This window comes from Harpia harpyja, chromosome 5, assembly GCF_026419915.1.
Source record: "Harpia harpyja isolate bHarHar1 chromosome 5, bHarHar1 primary haplotype, whole genome shotgun sequence".
Lineage (NCBI taxonomy): Eukaryota > Metazoa > Chordata > Aves > Accipitriformes > Accipitridae > Harpia > Harpia harpyja.
The window spans coordinates 28,883,927-28,903,483 of NC_068944.1; the positions used below are offsets into that span (position 1 = coordinate 28,883,927).

Below are 19,557 nucleotides of genomic sequence, written 5' to 3' on the forward strand. Positions count from 1 at the left end.
GGTTTCTTCTCAAGAACTGGTTTTCAGACACCACCGTCAGCTCAGTTATTCTATGTTACTGCTGCTGTGCCAAACCATGATGCTATGAATATGGGAGATGGGCGGGGTGTATCTTGACTATTTGATACACAGAATACCTCTTTTTGTGAATGTGTGGTGCTTATGCTGATGATGTTTACTGATAAATCTGAAGTTAGATGACAGAAGGAGACAGCCTAATTTCTGAAGTATAATAAATGTCAATTCTTTAATTAAACCTGTACAGTGTTGCTGTACAAGCACTCTTTAGACTTTCTGTAGTTAGAATAAAAGATGTAGAGGAGAAAAAGTGGTTTCTTGACCCTGAAAATTCCTTTGTATTAGGTTTTTGCTGCTAAAAAGCTAGATTCAGTCTGAAGATGTTGATAATTTTATGCTTTGGTAAAAGCACATCTTTCTACTACTTGTAATCAAGAACTTTTCCAAAGGGTGTATCAAAAGCTGCAGACCACATTCGGCTTGCTAGGAGGCTTAGAAATGAGGCTTTTAGGGATGCTGCAATTTTATTACTTTCTTGCGTTTTAATAGCTGCCCTTGAAGAGGAAGAATTAGTATTTATGGGCTGTGCCTGTAGGTCTGTGTTGTGATGACATCCTGCTGTCTGGTTTTGTTTCTTTCAAGAGCCTCTTTAAACAAAACTATCAATCCCCTTCCTTTTTACCCTTCAGCAGTGTACTGATGTCTTTGTGTAGAGGCTCTACTCACTATAGGTGTTGCTAGCTGGTACTTCATGTTCCTGCTAACTGATGTGTTCAGTGTACTTTTGCTTAACATTTTGAAACTCAGCATCTCAATTTACAATCGATGTTGCATCTCCAAAAATGCATTAGTAACTTTATAGTGTATACTCTTTAATTCTTGACAGGAAAAGGATTTCATGCAAGACTTCTGACTGTTTTGGTGTTCTCTCTTTAACTAGGTGTATGTGATACCTACCCTTTTGAACTTACTGGCAAGCAGACTCAGTACTCAATTGTTAGTCTCTTAAGCAAGACTTAAGGAGAGGAAAGCCTCTTAGTGTAATGGATTGTATAAGACTCAGTGAAACTCATCTAATATGGTTATAGAGAGTATGGGTAAAATGTCTGTTAGAGCTCACCGAATGAGCTGGAGCTTAAAGCTCACCACCAGTTGTTAAGATTTCTTGTCATGAAGTAAAAAAAAAAAAAAAAAAAAAGAGTAAGTGAGGTTTTTCTGAGCATGCTGCTTCCTTTGAACTGAAAGCTAGACACACATGCATGCCTGGCAGCACTTCTGGCTAAATGAACACGTTGATACTATTTACTTCTCTGTATGTTTAGCTCTTCTTGCTCTTGATATTGGATATTCCACTTCCAGGTGGTCCAACAACCATCAGGAACCATTGTAAAGCAAGTATCCACACTCCCGCAACCTTCAACACTGACCCTACAGACATCTGCTGGGGAAAGGATGCCGCTGAATACACTTGTTCAAACTAACCAGTTTCCTGCAGGTAAAGTGGAACCTCTCTAATGGAGAAGGGAGAGGACTGCTGAGATATAGAAATAAGTGCAGGCTGTTGGTAGATTTTAGGAATGTAAGAAGGTGGTTGTCTATTGGGAGCAACCAGCTCTGTGCAGTAAGTTGAACATCTTTACTGTCTGCTTGGAATTCTGATGAGAAACTCAGTGCCATGTCTACTTCTGGCACCTGTTAAAAGCATGTCAATCAAACATTTGTACTTGCTGAAATACTGCGAGTAAGCTCCTTGCAGTGAACTTTGTTTAAACCATGATGCTTTTGAGAGTCGTTTCATGAGACTGCTTTTTCCTTCAACAGATCCAGGTTGACACATAAGATGAGTTTGTCTCAGCCAGCCAGTTTTCACTAAAACCTTTCACTGCTCAGCACAGAGGAGGATGTTTGCTGAGAGCATGTAGGGTTTTTGGTCATACAGAACATGGTAGAGTGTAAGACTCCGGAGTGTCTGGTTTTCCAATGGACCTAATTAGTTGCTATTGAGTCTGCAGTAGCCTTTGCTAGAAGTATGAACTGGTTAAACATTTGTCTTAGCATTTTGCTTTCTACTATGGCGTGTTCTTTGTTTTGTTTTAGGTTCCATTCTGAAACAAATTACCCTGCCAGGAAATAAAATTTTGTCGCTTCAAGCATCTCCTGTTCAGAAAGCTAAAATAAAAGAGAATGGAGCAACATCCTTCAGGTAAAAATAAAGAATATCAGAAGTTTACTATAGGAAGGAACAAAAGGAACAGACAGCAAGCATAGAGGTGGGAACGGGGCCCAAATGAAAGCAACTTTCTTTAGAAACTTGTTTATGATAGGTGTTTTTCACTTTATAATACTAATTGGCAAGGGGGAACCTAAAAATTTTGACCTCGTAGCAGATGTTAATTATTCTTAATGAAAGAAAACTGTCCTGGTGAAGTTGGATTTTCATCGGTATTACAAGAGTGTAATGATATAAACAGTGTGCATCAGTAAGTATCAGTTTTTCACTTGTAGAGGAGGCATATTGATCTCTCCATCCTGTGAGTACTATTAGCTAATGTAAAGCAAAGTTACCTTGTACTAAAAGCTCTCCATAGGGTTAAAGCAGATATAACCTCTGTTTTTTACAGATGGCCAGATAGCATTGAACTGTTTCGTGGACTGGCTGGTAACCTGTCTAAGGCTTTGTGCTGTATTTTGAAATTTTTTATTAGCTCCTCTGACAAGCTTGTTCCTCTATGTAGAGGTGAAAGTCTTTGACTACACCTCTAATTATGACTTCTGGCATATTCTCTAGGCCTTTAGATTGTAGGAGTGCTTACAGCTTTTAGTTCTGGTAACATTAGCTTTTTGAAAGCAGAAATTATTTTTGTAGCTCTGAAATGTAATGTTGGAGCAGAGGTACAGGCTGCCATAAGCATTACTGGTCTTACGAGTTTAAGGCAAGCTTGAAGTTGCTCTTGCAGGGATAAAAGCAGACATGACACCTTTGTCTTGTTGACCAGTTGACTTCTCATCTCTTGAAAGCTACAGCTTTGTGTGCACTGATACAGACAGAGAGCTGTTGTTGCTTACAGTAACATACAGTATACAATGAACACTTAAAACACTGGTAGCCAGAAGTTGAAATGAAAAGCTGATGTTAAAGCAATAGCTCTGTTCAGCTGTCTCAAGCTCTTATGAAATATACTTCAGAATATAATTTGGGATGTAATTTTGGGTAGTGATGTTTGGGGAAAAAAATCACTTCATAAATAACATAATTTTATTTAAAAAAAACCAACAAACAAATGAACTCCTACAAAAAAAACCAGAAACAATTATTTTTTTTCTGTCATCTTCTAATTGGAGTGTATCAACTGTGTTACATGAAAAAGTTTGAATTCTTGAAGTTCCTTCCCTGAATCGTTAAATTCTTAGCACAGGAAAAACTCTGCTTCTACACTGTGATCTGAGATGGATTTCTGTTCTTGCTTTTGGATTATGATTTTCAGAGTAGCTTAAGTCCATGAGAATTCAGATTTGAAATCTCTAGCTCACCTTAAATTTTTCCAGTAAGTCTCTTGTTTCTGAAGAATTTGTCTTTCGATACACCCCTGGTGCTTCTTTGCAATGCTATAACTAAATTTTCCAATTTTAAAAACTACGTATGAGAATCCTAATACACCTGAACCTGGGCAGCATGTACCTGAACTTTTGGCTTCCATCAGTCAAGTATCTCTGTTCTCTGAGCACGTCTAGCACCACATAGTGTTAATCTGGCCTGGGCGGTAGATGTTGCCCGGTAAGCCGTGAAGTCATTTGCTCTCTTCTGTCCTGACTTTCAGTATTCCCAGCACAGCTATTCTTTGTGACCTGTGATCTATCAACTGCTGATCATGCGTGAGACAGAGAGAAGCACCATGGCCCCCTTTCAGGTTTTGTGATGGGATTCATTATGGGCAGAGAGCATGTCTTATAACTGATGTGATTATATATGTGACACTTCAAGCTGTGTATTCTCCTTGCAGTATGTCATTGAGCCTGACTCTCTCTGCCATTGTGTTGACTAGATTAGGGTAGGATTTGAGAACGTAATACTCACTAAGCTGTACTTAATAAACTGCAATTTGACCTTGTCTGCTCTTTAATAGGCTGGTTTAGGTTGCCTGAGATGAACAGTAGAAAAAATGGTGATCCCCCCCCCCTCCCCCCAGTTTAAAAAAAACCTTCTAGAAATTATTTCAGCTAAACATGGGCATCACTAGCCCACTTGATTTCCCCATGGCATGTATTGTAAAGGATGTTTTAAAAGCATCAAGATTTTTATAAGCTGCTCTACATACTTCTGTAAAGTATATGCTAGGGCACTCTGGAAAAAAATAAGGCATATTTGCATCTTCAGATATTTGTTTTGCATCTATTCTGTTTAATAGAGTTGTTCACCAAGGCACATACAACTCTGACTTGTGCATTTTGTCTGGAAGGTACTAGCAATCTCAACTAGCAGACAAACAGGAGTGAAACAGCAGAGTGGAGAACATCTGGGCAGCTGCTCCTCCGGCCCCATGGAGGGGGGGGTGCTGCTGGTTCTCACTCTGCTGGAATTGTTCTGTCCCATGTAGTTGTCCATGATGATGCATGGAGGTTTGCGTTACGCGTGCCTTTCTAGTTTTCCCTTTGACTTGTATAAAATGCAGTAAAGATGGATTCAGAAGGTGACATGTGCGTTGGTCAAACACCAGAGGGTGCCACAGACTCACTTTTCAGCCAATATAGGCACATTCATGGCTGTGAAGTGCATCTGTATTGCTTGGGCTTTTTTTCCAGTAGAATATTCAGTATAAATAGCGAACCTGGCTTCATGCAGGGTAATGCTCAGAAAGAATTGTGTTCTGTTTTCCCCCTTGTCCTGATAAGATTAAATTACTGGAGACTTATAACAGCTGGGAGAGTTTTTCTTGTTGATTTCTGGGTGTGACATGATCAAATGCAAAAAGCATTAAATGAAGTGGTGTAGAAGAGGGGCATTACGGTGGGATTGCTGAAAATGAAAGCAAGTCAGTGTGCGACAGAAACGTCTGCATGTATGCTCTGGAATATTTTAAATCTATCACCTTAGTAGAATGAGAATAGCCTACTGGAAGTACGTGATACCTTGCTTAAAATGATTGGGGTTTGTTTGAACAGCAAGGAAAAAAGAATAGTAGAAAGTACAAACTTAACACAGCTTCTGAAACTTGCATTAATCTTTAGTGAGCACTACTTCTGAGGAAACATAATGCTAATTTCTTTGGGTTAAGTAAAATCAGTGCAGCAGTGTTTTCATAGGTGCAAATTAATCTTTCATCAAGGCTAGTGACTCGGTGACTTAATGCAAACTTATGTTCCACAGTGAAAAAGTTAGAATTGGTCCTTAAAAATAGCACAGGCAGAGATGTCTGCTTGCATATAAGCTCTTGTATGTGTGTACTCACAAGAGAGACTGACTGCGTGCATGGAAATATTAAAGAAGATAGTAGCCTGATAAAGGCTGGGTTTAGAGAACTGAAACTTGTGTACGTAGAAAGGTGGATAGATGTATAGTATAGAAGTTTACCTCCTCCTTCCTTGAGTATTTGGAGTATGCGGCCAGATTAAAAGCTAAAATGATTTGCTGAAACCACGTGCTATGTACCTGAGGTGGAGGCATCCTTACTTGGATTCTGTAAACAGTTCCGTTGGGATGATGTCAGGTTCCAGCATCTGCAGATCTGATAGCTTGTGATCTATGCTCTTGGTGCTAGCTGTGCTGATTTTGTGATCTCCTTTATCAGCAGATCCATGACAGTCACTGCACTTGCGGTGGGATTCTTGTCTCTGCCACCAGCTTCTCTGTAGGGGTCATTAAGAAGAGGAAACTGGAGTGTACTTGTGAAGATGAGTTAGCACTCAATTAGCATGCAGTGAAGGTTCATTTACACTCTTCTTGGAAGATCAGGGTCTCTGTTAGGCTGATAAAGCATGAGTATACACTTGGAACTGCTCAGTGGCTGGTTGTGAAGGGGTAGGAGGAGGGAAGCTGTTCTGGCAGCAGTGCCTTCAGCTTTGAATCCTAACTGTGATCACTTAACCATTCTGACAATCCCAGGGTTTTAACACTTTTCTTAGCACGATGGATTTGGGGCATAAGCCTAGTCAGGAAGCTATGTCTAGTTAGACCTAATGAATGAAGCTGGTTTGAGAATCTGTTGGGTCTCCTTTTCCCTGAACAAATCACGTAGAAACTCCTAGCCATGAGGGCTCACAAACAAATGGCAGGAGGAGTAGGGGAAGGCTGGACTCCTTTCCTAGCCTGGCTTCTCTCTAGAAGTTTGTGGGAGAAGACTTGTACCATAGAAACCTATTGAAGCCCAAAGGAGAAAATGCATCTATAGTTTAAGAAAAAATCCCAACTCTTTCTTGTGTTTTTTGAGTATTGCTCAAACCCAACCCACATTCTAATAACTTCAGCTTTTACCTGTTGCCAGTCAGAAGACAGCCTCCAAGAGATCCCATTTCACCTAACAATGGCAAGTTTTTGACTAACCCCTTGTTCAAGAGTTATTTAGGTCACACAGTATTTTCTGAAGATTAACTTCATCAAACCTTCCCTGCAAATACTTTTCAGGAGGGGTGTGTGTCTGGTTTTGGGATTTTTGTTTTCCAAATCCAAAGACCTTCAGACTGAGTGCTTCCACCTGTCTGTATTAATAGTGCTGACTTGCATTCTGGTTCTTAACACTTGAAGCCACCATTAGGGCCTTTGTCACTTTGTGAAGCAAAAAAGGCTTTCTTTTGATGATCTAAACTTAATTGAAAATAACTTGCGTATTTTCATTGCTAGAGTCTTGGAAAAACCTTTCCCATATAAAATTCATTCAGTATTTTAACAAAATTATCTTTCTTTTTTCAAAGCTGAGGCACACAGGCTATTTGCTTAACATGAGCTTTGCCATGATTACAGCTAGTCTTAGTTATGTTAGCCCTAGGTACACCAGACTTGAGTTTTTATTTTGAACATGTAGACCAAAGCTGCTACAGCAGAATCCAGCTAACAGGGGGATGTTAAAAACTAGAGTTCTGCCTCTGTTCCTCAGAAGCATAGCATCCTCCCTGCTACATACATCAGTACTGTATGGTAGGACTGATTCAAAGGGCAAGGTCTGGCTGGTTCTGTATACTACTGACAAGGAGAGTTTATATCTTATTTTTTAAGGGAACTCACTAAAATAAAAGTGAAGATCAGGTTTGTGCTAATACGCTTGTGCTGTAAGCTTCAGTTTGTAGGATAGGCATCTCAGAAAATGGGCCTGTTTATTAGTTCAGTGAGTCAGTATTCAGCTTTATTCAACACTTGGTTCTACCTGGTGAATTGGAGTTTTAGAACAAATTTCAGGCTGTAAGAGCAGTGGTGCAGCATGGGGGGCTTTTGGGACTTTTAATCCAGGTTTACCTCAGTCCTTGGTTTCTGAGCTTGCTCAGGATTTCAGTTTCATGTAAAGGATTTGCATGCCTAGCAACTGAGGCGTTAGTCAAGCTAACGTTTGAGAGGCACTTGACTGAAATGTGAAAGCTTTTAGGAGCTGTCTGCCCTTGTCCACGCCCACACTAAACATCTATTGTATAGGGGTAGCCTCCAAGATACAGGACTGTGGCTGTTTGTTGATAGTCGAGAGGCTTTTTCTTTGTATGCATTCTGAACGAAGCATAAAATGTTGGTTTTCTCTTTAGTAGAGATGAAGATGACATAAATGATGTGACTTCAATGGCTGGGGTCAGTCTTAACGAGGAGAATGCGTGCATTTTGGCAACAAACTCTGAGCTCATTGGTACAGTGATCCGTTCTTGTGCAGATGAACCTTTTCTCTCCTCGGAAGCGCTTCAGAAGATGATCTTGAACATAGGTGAGAACAAAGCATATGTAACAGAGATGTAGGGATGTAATATTTCCTTGCCTGTTTCATCAGCCAGCCTCCAATCTTTGAAGAAGGAGCTGGAACTATAAAGATCTGCCATCTCAATTCATGTGTTTCTACCAAACTATACTGAGTTTTTACTTCCTCTTCTAGGAAACAACTAAGTTTTTTGGGGTTTTTTTTGTCTAAGTTATTTACATGGAAGTAGTCTGAAGCACAACCAGAAAAAATAAATTGGTGCCACTTTTACATGTGAGAATGGATTGACTATATTAATGGAACATGTAACAACCATATAGATGCTAGTATCAAATCAAACACTTAAGTGTGCTTTTCTGTTTCTGCAGCTCCTAACTTGATGCATTACGCTGACTTTCCTAACAGCTTTTGCATTCCTCAGCCTGTTTAGATATATGTACTGTATTGACAAACATTACAGATCCCGCCCATATGATTAGGACTAAGTTTCAAACTGCCAATGTGCATGGGGCAGACCTTTGTTTACGAGTCCCGCTATGGAAAAATCTTTCATTAATTTTATGCAAAAGAGATGTTAAAGCTGTTTGTATCTGTGAATAATACTGTGGAATGTATGTTGAATGGCTGAGATTCAACTGTAACAGGAAGTTTTTTAGTGTATGTATCATCTCAGCTGTTAGTTTCTGAGCAAAACAATAACTGTTGCTTAGCAATGTTGTATTCTGTCAGAGCAGGGAGCATGCATTTGTGTAGCACCGCACTGACTGGTACCACTGCTGTCTACAGCAAACTGGGTGAATGTTGCTCAACTCCTTGCTCCTGCTGTCTGCCTGGTAGCTTGCCATACTGGAACAGTGAGTTTTACAGCTGAGCATTCAGGAAAGCCTGCACTTCCTACGTGCAGTCATAATTCTGTCACAGTGGTTTAACTACATGATTGCAAAGTCTTTCTGCACGCAACTTGTTCTTAGTCTAAACTAAGCAGCTAGCCTGTGACAAGCATGTAACCTGCAAATGCTATCTGCTACCTCAGTACATCCCGCACTGGCTAGCCAGATGTGCCATCTGAGCTGTATGGGGCATAGCTGAGTGAAGTAAGTGCTGTGCTACTAGTTGAAAAGGGAAAATATACACTGAAGCTGGTGCCTAGAAGCTTTTCTCAAAATTCAGTAGAGGATTAACCAGTCATCCATGGGAAGTAGATCTAAGGAAAAATAAAGACCTCTACAAAAACATAAACAGAAAGTACTTTTAGATAATTGTCTGGTTTGGAGTGTGAAGACAGTTCATTGAAAGATGGAAAATACAAGCCTGGCTGTTTCATGGCTGGCATGGTAGCTGCTCCATCAATCATCATCATAACAACAATAATAATTATTTTATTTAAATATTTATTCAATCATTATTTAATTATTTATTAAAAACTTATATTTTATTCTTATATTTTATTATTATTAATGTCACAAATGAAAAGTGCTTTGATTGCAAGGAAAGGAATACTGTCAGGGAGTACAGCAATTCAGAAAATGAATGCTTCTGCTCTTGAACTGAGCCGACTGGTTTAGGAAGTGTGTGTGTGGAGGGAGGTCTTGAGGTTTGGGGGCATTTTGTTTTGTCTTTAAGTTGATGTTTCAGTATTCTGATAGGAATACTGCTGAGGAAGTGTTGAAAGGTGCTTGAGCAAAATGAGTTTGCACTCAGCTAAGGTACAGGTCAATGCTTACTGTCCGAGATCAAATAGTGGGAACACTTTGATCGTATCTGGGAAAACATTGTAGATTCTGCCTGTCTTGTGAGATTGTTATTCATTTTCAGTTAGAGTAGCAAAGGCAAATGAAATAGGTGATTAGGTTTTTTACAGTGTACTGTTTATCCATTCTTAACACTGCACTTGGCAATAAATACTGAAATGGGTTTTGAAGGCGTGCTGTATATTGCACCATAAAGTATTACAGCTGTTGTAAATGCAGTGAGGGGCAAGGAAGAGCGCTTCTGATGGGTACGGCATATGAAGCGTGTGAAACTGCTGCCTGCCATGCCTACCAGGGAAAAGTTGCTGACATCCAGGTGTCTAGACGGAGTTGCGTCGAGTGATCGATGGTGTCAACCACGGGAAGGCTTCTCTGTCGGCAGCCTGCAGCCGCAGGAAGGTTGCGGAGGTGATGCCCAGCTCTGAGCACGGGGCTGGGACAGCTCTGCCCAGAGCTGTCGGCAGCCTCGGTCGCAGCTGCTGAAACGCAGAGAGGCAGCGGCAGCCCGAGAGAAAAGGTTGAAGGTGATGGCATGATGACCCCGGCTGGACTTGATCTGTGCTGTCCGAGCTGCTGCCATGGGATGGCTGGGTCTGTCCGCCCCATGCCGGGCAGCCGAGGCAGGTGAGAGGGTCCCGTGTGCCCGGAGTGCGCTGCAAAAACTATCCCCGCTCATCGAATAAATGTCATGAGTTGTTAACAAGTATGGTGTCAAGCAGGGCAAAATGTAATTCTCTATTTTTTTTAATTACTGGAATTAACAGAATATGGCACTAATTTTTACAGCTACCGCTTCTCCCCCTCCCCGAACATGAAGCTTGATTTGTGTTCTTATTAACTTTGTCCTATAAATGACCTTGCAAGGAGAGCCGTTCTGGAGGCTAAGTGAAACAATGTCTATATTTTCTGAAGCTCCAGGCTAAGTTTTATTAATGTAATGTCTAAGATCTTTGAAGTTGTGACTTTACCAGGAAAATCATAATCTCCAAACCTTTATTCATAATGGGTATGACTTCCAGGGGGAACAGAATACCTGCTGTGCTAATTATTTCAATTATCAGCTACTACTAAAACACGTAATGGATTTTCTCTGCTTCCACAGGTAAAAGGCATGACATTATGGAACTTAACTCTGATGTTGTGAACTTGATCTCCCACGCTACACAGGAGAGATTACGAGGGCTCCTAGAAAAACTAACTGTAATTGCTCAGCACAGAGTATCAACCCACAAGGTAAAGGAAATCATTAAGCAAGTTTTGCACTTAAGTTTTCCTGCTTTGCAGCCTTGCAGGTACACCTCTTCCAAGTATAGGCACATCATATGCAATACATGCATTTTCAGTATCTACCAAAGGGTGGTTTTGTTTTAACTGTTTATAGCCTCTAACTATTCCTTACGTTTTCCATTCGACTTGTTGGATAGGTGCTCTTAAAACCCAGCATAAGAGTAAATGCATGCATTTCTTCTCTTCCACAGAAGTGGTGGCTCTTCTACAAAATCTGTCTTGCATGGTAAATGTAAAGCTATTTTTGAATGCTCTTGGTGGTTGGGTTGATTTAGGGGCATGTGTTTGCTTTATTCATTTACTGTTGGTGGAACTGCAGTACTAGCTTAGTAAAAAGCCTTGGGAAACTGAATTGAGTATTTTATTTTTAGAAATGCTCCATGTGAAGGCAGAGACCCCTTTGATCTTAAAGGTTCTGGAACGTTTTTCTGCCAGTGCTAGTTAAGATTCCCTCCCCTCCCTCTTGTATTAGCTTCATTCAGTATAAAGTGTATTGGGTTCCAGTGAGCCAGTATCCCTTAAGATGCTTGTACAGTACAAATGGGAAGCTTTGAGACTTTTTTTTTTTGTCATTAAATAATAAGATATAAGTCCTTACTTTTTTCAGTCTCAAGCTGTTTTAGAAAAAAATTGGAAGTTAGAAGCAGATGTATCTGTCAACTCTTAAGTTCTTGTTTGTTTGTTTGGGTTTTTTTACAGGAACTTTATACTTAATGAAATTTAACAAGAGCAACTGACTGATGGGGTAGGAGTTATTTTTGTACTGAACACTTTTTATAGGCTTTTAAGCACTGGAGAAGCAATAGTAAAGAGCAGGAACTATTTGGAAACTTCCAAGTATTTATAGTGATGTCTGGAGCAGTTGGAGTATGCTGTTCCTTGCCAGAAGAGGATGCAGTAGAAAAAAAATCAATACAGAAAAAGTAGAGTTTTTTATGAGAAGTCTTTAGAAATCTACACATGTTCTGTGTTGTCTCTCCAAAGTGGGAGATCCAATATTGCTTGTGAGCAAAAGTGAGGTGGAAGCTGAAGTCCTGAGTAACCAGTAGATCTTAAGTGTCTTGCAGACGCCAAGGACACAAGGGAATGTTTTTGGACAGTGGGCTTGATGGGGCTGGTTTCTTTCTCATTGAACTAAAGCAATAGAAAAACTGATAGGTTTTTGTCTGATTGAATTGCCAGAAGCAATGATAAGATTGTAAGACTACAATAAGCTTGCTTTCTTTTCCTCTTTTCTCAAAAACAAAACAAACAAAAAAGTAATGGGCATAATAATTCTGGAGGCACAGGTACCCTCTTTCTTTAGGAAGATGGTATTACGCTACAGAGGAATGTCCTACAGGATTGCGTTTGTGAGTAATGTTATGGTGAGAGATGCTAACAGGCATTTAGAAATCTAAGTTCAAGAACAGAACACTACAGGGTTTTGGAGCCCTGTTATGTATTTACACAGTCCTGTATTCCATCTCCCCCAGTGCTTGCCCCATTCTCTTTTCCCTCTAGGCTATTGATAGGTACCAGTGTGCAATGCGGGCTCCATGTATTTCAGAGAATTATCCAGAAACTCTCCAAGAGAATTGGGTAGTTGCCCTGTAAGTCTTTGTATTGGCCTATCTTCATTACAAAAATATGGACAGTAATAGGGATAGGTGTGGTGAAACCAAGGTAACTATTGTTAGGGTAGAAGCTGGTGTAAAAAGCCAATAATTCATGGGATTGTGCTCAGGAAACTCTTCTTCCCAGTTTGCTCAGCTCATGCCTAGCAGCTTACATCTGATGGTAGCCCTGCAGAGAGAGAGTTGGCAAGGTAAAAGCTTCATACCATGCCACCATGTAGACTTGCCAACTTTTGCCCTTTTTTGCTAAATTTAAGAAAGAAAAAAAAAAAAGGTATATAATTGGAAGTTCCTAACTTAATTAGGATAAAACTATCATGGTGGTCTCTATCTGAAGTAGGAATAGCCTTTCAGATTGTTGTAAGCTGCTCTCTGTGCTGCAACTCTTGTTGCAGTGCCTTTATAGAGCCTTGGTAAGACCATAAAGGCAATTAGCTAGCTGGTTTAGTTCCTCGGCTGCTTCCCTCCTATAATCTGGAGAACTGCAGAGGTATAAGAGTATGCATGTGACATAATATGATACCCAAGACCAGAATTAATAATGACAACTAAACAGTACAATGATTAAAAAATGGTTTTGATGTGGGTGGATTCAGCACAGCATGATCTGACTGCTGCTCTCCTGTGTTTGGAGCCCGTGAGCACATGGCTTCGAGAGGCATGGTACGGTGCTGTGCTATAAACATTGCTCCATGAAGACAGCTTCCCCATGTGCAGTAGCAGTAAAACACTGCAACCCTAAACTGCACTATCTGTAGGGCAATATGGTATGGCTGCTGCATTGGTTTAAGGGTTAAGCTCTAAATGTAGTGAAGGAATGAGTGCTCCTAGATGTGAAAATAGCCAGCCTCCTCCTACCCATCCCATGCCACCATGAAGCTGCAGAGTGCAGAACTATCTTACCAGAAGCCTTTCTGTTATTAACTTGGTTTAGGAGTTGACTATGAAAAGCCAAAGCTTAATAGGTTCCCACATAGTAGCTGAGCCTCTGCAACTGCCGGCCTCAGCAAGGCTGTTCAGCATGACTTGAACTGTTCAGATTCTGTGGGAGAACTGGTCTTTGTGGGATTCTTCCAACTTCTTTCCTGGTGGACTGAAGTGGGGCGCAGCTTCCCTGTGTGTGGGTTTTTCCTTTCTGCCCCTGGACATACAATACGTTCCTGGTGCTAAACCACAAGTGTCTTAGGTTTCAGGTTCATTTACAGGTATGCGACAATCTAGGAAGGAAGTTGCAAATCACAGACAAGGCGTTATCGCTGTTCTTGAATTTGTTGCCAGCTCTCGTCTCATTAAAGACATACCTGGGAATGCCTTACTTCAATGCTGTGTGTTTCAAATATGTGTAAACCTATCATAAAAATTTTGGTAGGAATTGGCTGTGCTTTAAGAACACATCGGTGGAGAAGTCTTGAGTGTATGCATTTCTCTTGAATAAAAAAAAAAGTATGGGGGATGAGTTTATAACAAGATTGTATAGATGTGCTAATGTGCTATTGTTGTGTGAAAGCAATAGTTTCTTTCAGGATAGCAGAAAAACTTCCTTTTGCTTTTGGTGAACTCCAGATTAAATTTAGCTCAGTTAAAGTAAGAATGACTTTTTAACTGTCAGATACACAAGTTCAGCTTTGGCACATCCATATCTAACCGTTGCTCTGTATTGTGGTTACGTGCTTTATCTATCAGTAACTTAAATTCTGGCCTCGATTACACTTGTAACTTTAGTTTTGTTGGGATTGCACTGTTGTAGCGGGGGACAGGTTTTGGCCTTGTGTGAGTAAGTTAAACTGTTACATGACAAACACTGGATCCAACTTGCTTCATCATAACAGTAATGTCCAGAAGTTATTAACAGGTATACAGTATGATGTTTTCTGTCTAAGCAATTTTGTGGTGAATGATCACAGAAGACAAGTTTATTGAGCAGGACAAAATGTAACTGCAGGTATTCGTCTTCCAAAAATTCCTGAAATAAGGCATCTTAAAAACAGTTGTTGATGAGCTGAAATACTATTATGGATCCACCCATTTCTTATTCCATATAAGCTCATGGTAGTGCATTGGGGTGCTTCTGGTTGAGAGGCTTGCATTCCTAATTGGCATAGAGTCTTGGATTTGGCTTTAAAAATCTAAGTATCTGATTCTGACTTTGGGCATTCCAAAGCAAAACATTTCTAAACTTTGGAAAAAATAATCTTCTGGTAATACAGTTTTCTTCTTTGTCCCTTTAAAAGGATTGTGGCATGGTGGTGGATTATTATAAACTGCTGCTTCAAAACAAATTGTACTAATGGACTGAGACTGACTGAAAGTAGTGTATATTTTGTGGGGAGCAGTAAAAAAAAATCTCAAGCAGTAACAGAAGAGAGGGGAAAGGTTTGTTGGACTTTTTTGCAGAGCCACAGACTCTGCTTGGGAAAGAACTTTTCCTTGGTTGCAACACATGGTGTGGTCCGAGCCACAATTGGTGATACGTGACAATGTGGTAGCTCACTGAAAAGGACCAAACTTAATACAGGAAGAGGGATTGATTTCATGTTCTGGCTGGGTTGTGAGAATTCAGATTGGGAGACAACAGTGCCCCACAAGAAGACTTTTACTTTCCTTCCACCTCTGAAAAGGATATGACTGGGTATGGGAAGAAATCTTGAGTATAGTGTGTTTGAAAACTAAAAATTTAGCAACTGAAGTCACTGATAGTCCGTATACTTAAAATATACCCTTGCCTAAAATACAGCTGTAAAATATGCTGTGCTTATTCCAGAATAGTTGTGTGTCAAGGTTGCTTCATTAAAGTGTGAGGTTGGGGTAGGGTAGAAAGAAGGGTTGCTGAAAGTATATAATGTGTTTGGCTGGTAAAAGCCCAAGGATAAATTTCTCAGGAAAAGGCAAGTTCACAAGGTAACACAGAAAGAAGACGAGTCTAGGACATGCATTAAAGAGTGGTATAAACAAGTGGCACAGACATTCCTCATCTACAATGGACTCCCGGCCTTGTTTTGCCTAATGCCCTCTGGCCAACACATGCCTTAAATAGCCTGTCTTTGGAAGAGCAGAATAGTAAAAACTAGCTTTTCATTGCCTGTTGACCACATTTTAGATCTTTCCTTTCTCTGTCTTCTCTCCTATCTGAAGTAAAACTAAACTCAGGCTTTCCAGTGAGGGCAAAAAACACTCTGAAAAATAAATTACTGATTGTTATTTTTTAGTCCAAAAGGACCGTAGTCTTGTTTCAATGCATGCGTGTCCAGTTATTTTTGGAAGTATTCATTAGTATTCACTGGCCCAGCTTTGCACAGGGGGCTGGACCAGATGACTTCCACAGGTCACCTTTCAACATAAACTATTCTATGACTTGAGAGCTTCCACTGAGGCAAAAATAAGTATTCCTAAAGCTATAATAAACCATATATAATTTACGTCACTTTCCACACCCCCAAGATTCATTATAACTAGTTCTAAACCACCCCTCCATTCCATAAAAGCTCTTTTTGGAAATACCAGGTGAGGCTTATTTCAAGTTCTGGATCAAATGGATGAAACTAGAACACCAAACACTAGAAACTTAAAATGTCAAATTTTATTTTTTCTTCACCCTTTCTCTTTAAAGGGGAAAGGATATGATGTTCTATTGCTTTACAATTCTTCTTTTTTAACTCTTAACCTGTCCAGAAGACAGTCTTGTACGTATGTTTACTGGATATGAAGTTGCTGTTTAAAACAAAGTTTCAGCCTTTAGACTTAAAGACTTTATTGTTGTTCTAGTCAATAAAGACTAGATGTTGTTAGTGTCACTTGTTCAATAACCTCTTACTAGTCACAGATGCCAGGAAACATGCTTCAGTGGAGAGGAGATGTGTAAATGACTACCTCCCACCTGAAGTATTTTCAAAACAGCCTATACTTTTCAGCTTTGAAAAAATAATGTTGTTCTTTTCAGGTTGTTCCCATTGGGTTTGTTAGGTCTAGTGGTGTGTATAAAAGTCTGGTTGTCTGTAACAAACTTCTCTTTCCAGGGGAGTGATAGGTATATCGTATCTAGTGACACCAGAGCACAGCTGAGATTTCTTGAAAAGCTTGATCACCTAGAAAAGCAGAGAAAGGATGAAGAGGAACGTGAAATGTTGCTTCGAGCAGCCAAGGTAAGAACTTCACTTCTTGTTCTCCAAGGAAGTAGTGGTATCCTTTAGACTGGTGAACATCTTCAGGTTTCTCCTATTTCCGCTTTAAGTTTAGTAACCATTAATCCTGTAACTGGGAATCTGTAATGTTTAGGATAGCTAAGGCTATACAGAAAAGGATTTTAGCTTTTTACATTCTTTAAAAGAATCACAGGAGTTCTTTCAAATGTGTGGTGGGGTGAACTCTTCTTTTGAGATTATTCCTACTGGTCAAAATGAAATAAAAGATGTATTCACATAGCTGTGAACGTCTTTCCTGGCTCTGTTTCTGGCTCTGAAATTGGTATGTCTTTCTTCATATCTGTGTATGGCACTGCTTGAAAATATGGGTTCTCTATGCTTGTTCAGGCTGGAGCCTGGTGAGATCCACTGGCCTGCCAGATGTGTTTGTTTTCTGTAGTCAGATCAGAGGGCTAGTCTTGGAGGTGGTACCCTAGCATCTGCAAACCCCTGATGGGAGCCACTGCCAGTACAGAATAAGTACCCTTCTTCTGCCTTCCCTCCCCTCAAGAACAGGAGCAAGAAAAAATAAAGATCAGTAGATGTTGCTCCATCAGGTGTAACTTGATAATCTTCTGTTTGTTGGGGTTTTTTTTGTTTTGTTTCAAGCTGAATTCTGGAGCCCCTTGGGTGGAAGCCTAATCTAGAGTTGAAAGAATTGTGTTGTACTTGCATGAGTACGACTCCCTTTCTTTCTTATAGTTCCTGTCCTTTTTAAGTGTCTGCTGCTGACATGAACAACATCATGCCTAGACTGGACCTGACTGACAGTGTTAGCATCATTTTCAGCTTAATCTTGCTTCAGGCTAGAGCAGAGGCAGCCGGCCCAGATGAGGAGGGGGGTGCACGTATGTGTGTGGAGGGTGAGGGAAGCCAGTCTGGACTGAGGCATTCACCCCTGGGGCTAAATCTTTCAATCATCAGAGAAAATTGTCATTTATTAAATATTTAACAGATACGATGGCGTTTGGATGCCAGTAATTTCTATTCAATCTTTTTCCTCTTCCTTTGGTAGAGCCGTTCCAATAAAGAAGATCCAGAGCAACTGCGGTTAAAGCAGAAAGCGAAAGAGGTAGGACTTTCCAGTTGCCATGCTTGCCTTTGTGTGTTGAGAGAAGGTTGGCAGCCCTGTCCTGGCAATTAGGTCAGGGTTTATTTTGCTGCTGCATACCATTTGCAGAGGCCTTGGGGAAGGACAGGAACTGCCACAGGCAAGGGCAGCGCTTCAAATGAGGTCAATGAATTATGAGCTCTCTTTTTTAACATTTTATTTTCGTAGTTTCAGTCCTGTCTAGAAATGGTCCTTTGTAAACTGCAGCAGTACACTTGGTAGGAATATAATGTGGGATTAGAAAAAGAAAAAAAAAAAAAAAAAAAGAAACTTTGAGATTTAGCATCTGGGACTGTACAATAGGCTACATTTTTCCAGGGTAATTGTTCGTTTTGTAAATCTGATACTGCTTATAATTCTTTGGCTGGGAGGCGGTACTGGGATTTAGTTTTAAATGGAAAACGCCTCTGGCTTTTAATTTTCTGGGCCCAGCAGTTTTCTGTTCTGGAATGGAGCCCTTGTTTCACACAGTTCATGTTTAGCTGCAGGGGTTTTAGTTTATAGCTTAGACTGGTTAAGCTTTTACTCCCAGAGGCCTCTGCATAGCAACTGTAGAAATCAACAAATAAGTTCATTTATGTCTGCAGCCTCCTCTCAGTAGCTGACTTTTTACATTTCCCAATATCCATTTCCTGACTTTTCTAGCCTGAGAGAAAAAAGCTCCACTAATTGGAGCTTATTTTAATTGAGCCTTAATATTGGATCTCACTGGAGTTGCCCCCAAAGCTACTGGGAACAGAATGAAATGAAAGTACCTAAGGTTGAAGATGTGTGCGCGTGTGTATGTGTGTGTGAAATTTTTCACTTGACCTACAGATTCTTTTCCCTGCTGAATAAATCATCAAGCCTGTTCACATTTCTGATTAAGGATCTGACAGCAGATGATAATAAAGACAATTGAGGTGTGAGACGTGTGATACAGAGCTGAAGAAATTGGTTTCTATAGTTACTTGACTGATTTCATGCAATTTTTAAGGATCTTTGTGCTAAATGAGAGTGATTTTCTGAGCAACCTTTTTCCTTAACTGTGCCTCTTGAACTATGAAATTTGTTGTTGCTTAACATTGCTGCACTTGGCTCCTAGGTGCCAGCAGCAGCAGCAGGTTATTTATGAATGCTTTAAAGGCCCTTATTGTTTGGATTAATGGAGGAGCCCAGGCAAAACAAATGGAAATCCAGTAAAATAGTATTAGAATCAATGCTCTGGATTTGCGCCATAGTAGAAGAAATTTGTAAAAGAAGAGGAGAGAAGGAACTTGCTTTAGTATCTGTCTTTTCATTCTTTCTTTCTGCTTATCACTCTTTCTTCATGCTTACAGTCTGTGAGTACAAAGTTGCCCTAAAGCCCTTCCCAGTTTGCCTCTGGTGCCACCAGGATCAACAGTCAGTGGGTGATGCTAATTTGTCTTGTTTTGTAGGTGGCTTTACCTCTGCATCATCTGGTCATTTCTAGAGGTTCTTTCTTTTAATAAAACACTGCAAAGCAATTCGTTTATCCAACTTCTTTTCTCTTTTCCTCTGAACAATAATGTGTAGGATCTTGAAAAATATTCTGTGATTTGGATATTTAGAACAGAAAGAAGTTATATGTGTGTGGTTTGGGTCACTTTTTAGATTAGTTGGTATTGTTAATGAGATCTCTGTTAAAAAGTGGAATATTGATGTACAAAAAAGGAGCCAACAGGGTGGAGAAGGTGTCTGAGTTTAGTA

The 19,557-nt window shown here is 40.1% G+C and overlaps 1 protein-coding gene across 2 annotated transcripts in view; it reads left to right on the forward strand.

Moving 5' to 3' along the window:
* The window catches only part of TAF4B (TATA-box binding protein associated factor 4b), a 77,696-nt gene that overhangs the window by 33,859 nt on the left and 24,280 nt on the right, over positions 1-19,557 (forward strand). Inside the window, exons 8-13 of one of the 2 annotated variants that reach the window (XM_052788549.1) lie at positions 1,378-1,513; positions 2,116-2,221; positions 7,741-7,913; positions 10,758-10,888; positions 16,572-16,697; positions 17,752-17,808. In XM_052788549.1, the coding sequence (XP_052644509.1) occupies positions 1,378-1,513; positions 2,116-2,221; positions 7,741-7,913; positions 10,758-10,888; positions 16,572-16,697; positions 17,752-17,808 (729 nt within the window). The remainder of the gene's footprint in view (positions 1-1,377; positions 1,514-2,115; positions 2,222-7,740; positions 7,914-10,757; positions 10,889-16,571; positions 16,698-17,751; positions 17,809-19,557) is intronic. The other variant, XM_052788551.1, reaches the window with a different exon arrangement.